At 36.0% G+C, this 8,230-nt stretch overlaps 2 protein-coding genes across 6 annotated transcripts; one reads left to right on the top strand and one right to left on the bottom strand.

Moving 5' to 3' along the window:
- Positions 1-19: 19 nt before the first annotated feature.
- LOC109828486 (WAT1-related protein At5g47470-like) lies at positions 20-3,888 on the top strand. Of its 3 annotated transcripts, XM_020395473.1 has the most exons (8): positions 35-60; positions 175-357; positions 435-500; positions 1,958-2,071; positions 2,518-2,767; positions 2,853-3,014; positions 3,125-3,276; positions 3,498-3,880. In XM_020395473.1, exons 2-8 carry the CDS (start codon positions 185-187, stop codon positions 3,628-3,630), a joined length of 1,050 nt encoding a protein of 349 aa, XP_020251062.1. In that variant the 5' UTR covers positions 35-60; positions 175-184; the 3' UTR covers positions 3,631-3,880. The 3 variants fall into 3 exon arrangements, with proteins under 3 accessions (XP_020251063.1, XP_020251061.1, XP_020251062.1); XM_020395474.1 differs by having other exon boundaries at positions 20-357; positions 3,503-3,888; XM_020395472.1 differs by having other exon boundaries at positions 20-357; positions 3,498-3,881.
- Positions 3,889-4,345: 457 nt separating this feature from the next.
- Positions 4,346-8,211, bottom strand: LOC109828485 (WAT1-related protein At5g47470-like). Of its 3 annotated transcripts, XM_020395470.1 has the most exons (8): positions 8,171-8,189; positions 7,874-8,056; positions 7,731-7,796; positions 6,160-6,273; positions 5,464-5,713; positions 5,217-5,378; positions 4,955-5,106; positions 4,355-4,733 (listed from the first exon to the last, which is right to left on the bottom strand). In XM_020395470.1, exons 2-8 carry the CDS (start codon positions 8,044-8,046, stop codon positions 4,601-4,603), a joined length of 1,050 nt encoding a protein of 349 aa, XP_020251059.1. In that variant the 5' UTR covers positions 8,047-8,056; positions 8,171-8,189; the 3' UTR covers positions 4,355-4,600. The 3 variants fall into 3 exon arrangements, with proteins under 3 accessions (XP_020251060.1, XP_020251058.1, XP_020251059.1); XM_020395471.1 differs by having other exon boundaries at positions 4,346-4,728; positions 7,874-8,211; XM_020395469.1 differs by having other exon boundaries at positions 4,353-4,733; positions 7,874-8,211.
- Between the last annotated feature and the right edge of the window lie 19 nt (positions 8,212-8,230).

Raw genomic sequence — 8,230 nt, 5'->3', positions numbered from 1 at the left:
TATATGGATGAAAGTTAGTTAGGTTGAAGGGAGAACTCAAAGCTAATTAACTTGAGCTTTGTAAGTGTTCCCTCTCTTTATACTGATATAGCTCTCCTTTGTTCATGAGAAGAGAATGACTACTACTACTACTATTACTACAAGTTCTTCTTCTTCTTCTTCTTCTTCTTCAAGAGTTGGGATCATGGAGGAGGTCTTGGTAGTGTCCGGGCTCATCGCCGTGCAAATAATCTTCGCAATTCATGCGCTTTTTTTGAATCAGTTCTTGGCCCTCGGTGTTAACTCTCTCTCCATCGTCATCTTTGGGGGCTTGGCTAGTGCTTTGTTCCTCCTCCCCTTTGCAGTGGTTTTTGAAAAGTAAGTGTAGATGAAGGAAGTACCCCACCCTAAAATATTTTTTTTGGTGAATTTATGGAAAATTTTTATGCGTACAGGAAGAAATGGCCGGGTGAATTAAGACCCTTGGTGACCGTTCAGATGTTGTTGACTGCTATTACTGGGTATGAATTCTTTGATGGCACTTGCAAAGAAATGAATTTTTTTTTGCTAATAAAAATTCAAAGAATGATGGTAAGTTAATTTTACTTGGTTTTATTTTATTTTGTTTTTTCGGGGAAAAAATTGGAGCCTTTTGAAGTTTTACTTTGATCAAATTAATTGATGAATGAAATAGAAAATCATATTCTGTTTTTTATTATTTTTATAAGTTCGTGCTTAATTTGTTTCAAATTTTGTGCAACATCTCTAAGTTAATAGGGGTTTTGTTTAATGGCCTAGCTAGAGAACTTTCAGCTTTATTCTTACACAATACTTCACAACAGGGTTAATTAGCTCTCGCTTACCAATAATCAAGATGGAGTATCGGCTAAGCAACCCAATTAAAGACTTAATTAAGGGGAAACTATCTACAAAAAGTGCTACTTGGTGGGTTATTGAGTACCACATGCAACACGATGACATATAGTTGTCTAAAAAATTTATTCCTAGTCATATCTTTGTTTAATTAAGTTCGTTATTAATTAGAGGGTTTTGTTTCGAGATGTGTAACATTCTTGATTGTATGCAGCCTCATCTTGCGTTTTTATAACATGCTATGTATTTTCATGACTTGAACCCCATGAGCTCGAGGTCACATGTGGACAACTCTTACGTTGCCTCAAGAATCCCTTCTCTCATGGAGTACCATAAAGTAATAAATAGATAAATAAAGAAAAGAAAATTGTAGAAAAAGAGAGAGAAGAATTATCCATCTTTTTCCGGTGACGAGAGGGTATCCAAACAACTTCAAGCGCCAGCCTGATTCTTCAGTTTCTTGACGTTCTCTTTCGTTACACACCAATTTATTTCGTAAACTCTTCAAGTTGAAAGGCCAACGTACTGAAGTTGAAAGGTGGTTGGAGTTAGTACCCATCGAACGCATGCTGAGTCACAGCTGACGAAGTTCATCAATAATTCATCAAAATTCAAGCTTGTGTCACATCCTCCTGCATGTATTTTCGATAATGAAGTAGTTGAAGAAAGTACGGGAGTAGTGCCTTTTGCATTGATGCATACCTCAAATATTTCTTAAAATAAATATTACATTAAACTCTAGCAAAATCGATAATGATTGATTATACACGTACTTATAAGATAATAGCCGATAAGCAAGAGAGAGAGAAAGAGAGTCACTTAAACGAGTTTTCTCTTTGGTGCATTATATAACTACATCCTTAATTTTCAACTCTTCAATCTATTGAATAATTGCTCACATGTGTATGATCCATTACTTTGTTATCTAAGTTGTTACCGTGAAAAGTCCTACCTGATAATGTTATAGGCAATTTGCTCATTCTATTACGTTACAAACGATTCATTAGTACAAATACATATGCTCATTTTTCCTAATTAAATAGACATATTCACAATTCTCTTCGCTTAATTATATATGCACATAATTCGTTTGTTTTTTGTATAGGGTTGCATTCCAAGTTCTAACGTTGCGAGGTCTGAAGATGACTTCTCCGGCGGTGGCCTCAGCAATGCCTAACCTTGCCCCTGCCATCATCTTCATCATCGCAGCTTGTGTTAGGTAAGACTCCTTTCCAACCATTTAAAATGAAAATTGAAATTCTCAATCACATCTGTCAAATATAATAATCCATCTTTTAAATTGAGTTACTTACAGATAAAATCCTTGTATTTTAGGAGATGAATTAGTTAGCCATTGTCTTCTAATTTGTTTATCACACTTGAGACCTTGTGATGTCAAAAACAGAGTCATCTCTGTTATCGTATTTGCACTGTTTCTACATGTATAAGAGAATAGTGTCTCTATGGAGTATACTGAAATATCAAGAGATCAGTCTGCAACAGGAGATTTAAGTACTAATAAAGAGCTTAGCAGAAAAAAGTGGCTGGTCTCCAATAATGCAAGGGGTGTATCTGCAATTAATTATGCATATGAATAATATCGGTTCACAACCCAAGAACTTAAGATCTTTACTTGTGACCTTATAGTTGAATTTGTGATGAAAGGTTTGAGAGATTCTCAATATGGTGCAAGTATAGTAGAGCCAAAGTATTCGGAACTATATTATGCTTGGGTGGTGCCATAGCGATGAGCTTCATGATGAGCCCTCCCTCTTCATCTAATTCGACAATAAATCAAGTCTCATCTCCATTAAACAAGATCTCTAGTACTGGGTCTATTTCAAAGGACTGGCTCTTTGGTTGCTTCTATATGTTCATCGCTGTCATCTTCCTATCATGCACAACGGTATTACAGGTAAATACCCAAATCTAAGCCAAAACTTAGATGTTAATTCTTGATTATTTTCAAATATTTTCTCATGTTAATATACATATCGCAGGCTGCGACTATGATTAATTTCCCAGCTCCTCTCACTTTATGTGCTGTGACTACCTTGATGACTTCGATCATAACTGCTGTTATGCAATTTATTGTGGAGGGAAATCTCAATTTTGGCTCCTCGAACCTTAGTCCTCAGAGCATTATCGGCATCATCACATTGGTAGGATTTATGAGGGAGGAAAACAGTGACATATATGACTATGTATATATGTATGTATTGTATAAGATCTTGATTTAACATCTATTGAATTTTTTTTTTTCACCGTTCAGGGAGCAGTTCTGACCGGTTCTTGTGTTGGATTTCAAGCTTGGTGCGTTAAGAAGAAGGGACCCGTCACTGTGTCTATTTTTAATCCAGTTCAGACTGTTTGCTCTGCGATACTATCTGCTCTAGTTTTGGGACAAGTGATCAGTCTTGAAAGGTAAATAGGAGAGAATTCTTTAAAAAAAATCTAAGGGATCGAGCTGAACATAATTTTTCAAAAAAAATAAATAAAAAAAGAACACAGTTGTTAGATGCTAATTAAAGAGCACTACAACTACTCATGGTTTGCACAAAATCATCTGAATACTCAGCTGAGGTACTCATGGCATTATCACATGTTAGCTTATGATTTATACATTCTTGGTGATTTTTGTGCAGTTTAGGAGGAATGCTCTTCATGTTTATGGGACTCTACGTTGTTCTATGGGCTAAGAAGAAAGAAGGCCGTGATCCTCAAAATGCCGATGATAATGAGACAATTCATGACATTGAGAAGCCCCTCTTAAGTTAAACTTTTGCCCTCTTTTTTGTATATAACGTGTTATGAATATCTAGGGAATGCGGGGATCATGTAACACCGTATAATCAATGGGCGCAGAAAAGTTATAGATGATGATGGAACTTGTACATGTATATATATACCCCCTTCATTCTCTCTCTAACAAGAGATGATGGAACTTGTACATATATATATTCCCCTTCTCTCTCTAACAAGAGACTTGTGAACTCTTCAGACTATTTAGTTCTTTAGATTAATGCTGTTTCTATTCTTCATTTCAAGGGAAAACATCTAATGATTCATGTCTATATATAGCATTAATGATTCACCAGGGAGACCAATGCACTAATCCTGAAGCCCCCTTGTATTGTGATCCATGATGCACCATTAATGTTTTATGAATGAATATGAAGGGTGTTGCCACATGAACCCAAATAAGAGACCCAAGGCATGAGACAAGTGAGGTGTCACCATCCGGTTGCATGATGCACTGTTTATAAACAGTGCATCATGCAACCGGATGGTGACACCTCACTTGTCTCATGCCTTGGGTCTCTTATTTGGGTTCATGTGGCAACACCCTTCATATTCATTCATAAAACATTAATGGTGCATCATGGATCACAATACAAGGGGGCTTCAGGATTAGTGCATTGGTCTCCCTGGTGAATCATTAATGCTATATATAGACATGAATCATTAGATGTTTTCCCTTGAAATGAAGAATAGAAACAGCATTAATCTAAAGAACTAAATAGTCTGAAGAGTTCACAAGTCTCTTGTTAGAGAGAGAAGGGGAATATATATATGTACAAGTTCCATCATCTCTTGTTAGAGAGAGAATGAAGGGGGTATATATATACATGTACAAGTTCCATCATCATCTATAACTTTTCTGCGCCCATTGATTATACGGTGTTACATGATCCCCGCATTCCCTAGATATTCATAACACGTTATATACAAAAAAGAGGGCAAAAGTTTAACTTAAGAGGGGCTTCTCAATGTCATGAATTGTCTCATTATCATCGGCATTTTGAGGATCACGGCCTTCTTTCTTCTTAGCCCATAGAACAACGTAGAGTCCCATAAACATGAAGAGCATTCCTCCTAAACTGCACAAAAATCACCAAGAATGTATAAATCATAAGCTAACATGTGATAATGCCATGAGTACCTCAGCTGAGTATTCAGATGATTTTGTGCAAACCATGAGTAGTTGTAGTGCTCTTTAATTAGCATCTAACAACTGTGTTCTTTTTTTATTTATTTTTTTTGAAAAATTATGTTCAGCTCGATCCCTTAGATTTTTTTTAAAGAATTCTCTCCTATTTACCTTTCAAGACTGATCACTTGTCCCAAAACTAGAGCAGATAGTATCGCAGAGCAAACAGTCTGAACTGGATTAAAAATAGACACAGTGACGGGTCCCTTCTTCTTAACGCACCAAGCTTGAAATCCAACACAAGAACCGGTCAGAACTGCTCCCTGAACGGTGAAAAAAAAAAATTCAATAGATGTTAAATCAAGATCTTATACAATACATACATATATACATAGTCATATATGTCACTGTTTTCCTCCCTCATAAATCCTACCAATGTGATGATGCCGATAATGCTCTGAGGACTAAGGTTCGAGGAGCCAAAATTGAGATTTCCCTCCACAATAAATTGCATAACAGCAGTTATGATCGAAGTCATCAAGGTAGTCACAGCACATAAAGTGAGAGGAGCTGGGAAATTAATCATAGTCGCAGCCTGCGATATGTATATTAACATGAGAAAATATTTGAAAATAATCAAGAATTAACATCTAAGTTTTGGCTTAGATTTGGGTATTTACCTGTAATACCGTTGTGCATGATAGGAAGATGACAGCGATGAACATATAGAAGCAACCAAAGAGCCAGTCCTTTGAAATAGACCCAGTACTAGAGATCTTGTTTAATGGAGATGAGACTTGATTTATTGTCGAATTAGATGAAGAGGGAGGGCTCATCATGAAGCTCATCGCTATGGCACCACCCAAGCATAATATAGTTCCGAATACTTTGGCTCTACTATACTTGCACCATATTGAGAATCTCTCAAACCTTTCATCACAAATTCAACTATAAGGTCACAAGTAAAGATCTTAAGTTCTTGGGTTGTGAACCGATATTATTCATATGCATAATTAATTGCAGATACACCCCTTGCATTATTGGAGACCAGCCACTTTTTTCTGCTAAGCTCTTTATTAGTACTTAAATCTCCTGTTGCAGACTGATCTCTTGATATTTCAGTATACTCCATAGAGACACTATTCTCTTATACATGTAGAAACAGTGCAAATACGATAACAGAGATGACTCTGTTTTTGACATCACAAGGTCTCAAGTGTGATAAACAAATTAGAAGACAATGGCTAACTAATTCATCTCCTAAAATACAAGGATTTTATCTGTAAGTAACTCAATTTAAAAGATGGATTATTATATTTGACAGATGTGATTGAGAATTTCAATTTTCATTTTAAATGGTTGGAAAGGAGTCTTACCTAACACAAGCTGCGATGATGAAGATGATGGCAGGGGCAAGGTTAGGCATTGCTGAGGCCACCGCCGGAGAAGTCATCTTCAGACCTCGCAACGTTAGAACTTGGAATGCAACCCTATACAAAAAACAAACGAATTATGTGCATATATAATTAAGCGAAGAGAATTGTGAATATGTCTATTTAATTAGGAAAAATGAGCATATGTATTTGTACTAATGAATCGTTTGTAACGTAATAGAATGAGCAAATTGCCTATAACATTATCAGGTAGGACTTTTCACGGTAACAACTTAGATAACAAAGTAATGGATCATACACATGTGAGCAATTATTCAATAGATTGAAGAGTTGAAAATTAAGGATGTAGTTATATAATGCACCAAAGAGAAAACTCGTTTAAGTGACTCTCTTTCTCTCTCTCTTGCTTATCGGCTATTATCTTATAAGTACGTGTATAATCAATCATTATCGATTTTGCTAGAGTTTAATGTAATATTTATTTTAAGAAATATTTGAGGTATGCATCAATGCAAAAGGCACTACTCCCGTACTTTCTTCAACTACTTCATTATCGAAAATACATGCAGGAGGATGTGACACAAGCTTGAATTTTGATGAATTATTGATGAACTTCGTCAGCTGTGACTCAGCATGCGTTCGATGGGTACTAACTCCAACCACCTTTCAACTTCAGTACGTTGGCCTTTCAACTTGAAGAGTTTACGAAATAAATTGGTGTGTAACGAAAGAGAACGTCAAGAAACTGAAGAATCAGGCTGGCGCTTGAAGTTGTTTGGATACCCTCTCGTCACCGGAAAAAGATGGATAATTCTTCTCTCTCTTTTTCTACAATTTTCTTTTCTTTATTTATCTATTTATTACTTTATGGTACTCCATGAGAGAAGGGATTCTTGAGGCAACGTAAGAGTTGTCCACATGTGACCTCGAGCTCATGGGGTTCAAGTCATGAAAATACATAGCATGTTATAAAAACGCAAGATGAGGCTGCATACAATCAAGAATGTTACACATCTCGAAACAAAACCCTCTAATTAATAACGAACTTAATTAAACAAAGATATGACTAGGAATAAATTTTTTAGACAACTATATGTCATCGTGTTGCATGTGGTACTCAATAACCCACCAAGTAGCACTTTTTGTAGATAGTTTCCCCTTAATTAAGTCTTTAATTGGGTTGCTTAGCCGATACTCCATCTTGATTATTGGTAAGCGAGAGCTAATTAACCCTGTTGTGAAGTATTGTGTAAGAATAAAGCTGAAAGTTCTCTAGCTAGGCCATTAAACAAAACCCCTATTAACTTAGAGATGTTGCACAAAATTTGAAACAAATTAAGCACGAACTTATAAAAATAATAAAAAACAGAATATGATTTTCTATTTCATTCATCAATTAATTTGATCAAAGTAAAACTTCAAAAGGCTCCAATTTTTTCCCCGAAAAAACAAAATAAAATAAAACCAAGTAAAATTAACTTACCATCATTCTTTGAATTTTTATTAGCAAAAAAAAATTCATTTCTTTGCAAGTGCCATCAAAGAATTCATACCCAGTAATAGCAGTCAACAACATCTGAACGGTCACCAAGGGTCTTAATTCACCCGGCCATTTCTTCCTGTACGCATAAAAATTTTCCATAAATTCACCAAAAAAAATATTTTAGGGTGGGGTACTTCCTTCATCTACACTTACTTTTCAAAAACCACTGCAAAGGGGAGGAGGAACAAAGCACTAGCCAAGCCCCCAAAGATGACGATGGAGAGAGAGTTAACACCGAGGGCCAAGAACTGATTCAAAAAAAGCGCATGAATTGCGAAGATTATTTGCACGGCGATGAGCCCGGACACTACCAAGACCTCCTCCATGATCCCAACTCTTGAAGAAGAAGAAGAAGAAGAAGAAGAACTTGTAGTAATAGTAGTAGTAGTAGTCATTCTCTTCTCATGAACAAAGGAGAGCTATATCAGTATAAAGAGAGGGAACACTTACAAAGCTCAAGTTAATTAGCTTTGAGTTCTCCCTTCAACCTAACTAACTTTCATCCATATA

The sequence above is a fragment of the Asparagus officinalis genome, unplaced genomic scaffold, assembly GCF_001876935.1.
Source record: "Asparagus officinalis unplaced genomic scaffold, Aspof.V1 AsparagusV1_Un1784, whole genome shotgun sequence".
NCBI classification, from domain to species: Eukaryota; Viridiplantae; Streptophyta; class Magnoliopsida; order Asparagales; family Asparagaceae; genus Asparagus; species Asparagus officinalis.
Note: the sequence above shows the minus strand (reverse complement) of the source record. Positions and strands in the feature narration are given on the sequence as shown.

Coding starts and splice junctions, on each gene's coding strand:
- LOC109828486 (XM_020395472.1), top strand. CDS start 116: ATGACTACTACTACTACTATTACTACAAGTTCTTCTTCTTCTTCTTCT. Junction 2,072..2,517: donor ATCATCGCAGCTTGTGTTAG/GTAAGACTCCTT, acceptor TTGTGATGAAAG/GTTTGAGAGATTCTCAATAT. Junction 3,015..3,124: donor TTATCGGCATCATCACATTG/GTAGGATTTATG, acceptor TTCACCGTTCAG/GGAGCAGTTCTGACCGGTTC.
- LOC109828485 (XM_020395469.1), bottom strand. CDS start 8,115: ATGACTACTACTACTACTATTACTACAAGTTCTTCTTCTTCTTCTTCT. Junction 5,714..6,159: donor ATCATCGCAGCTTGTGTTAG/GTAAGACTCCTT, acceptor TTGTGATGAAAG/GTTTGAGAGATTCTCAATAT. Junction 5,107..5,216: donor TTATCGGCATCATCACATTG/GTAGGATTTATG, acceptor TTCACCGTTCAG/GGAGCAGTTCTGACCGGTTC.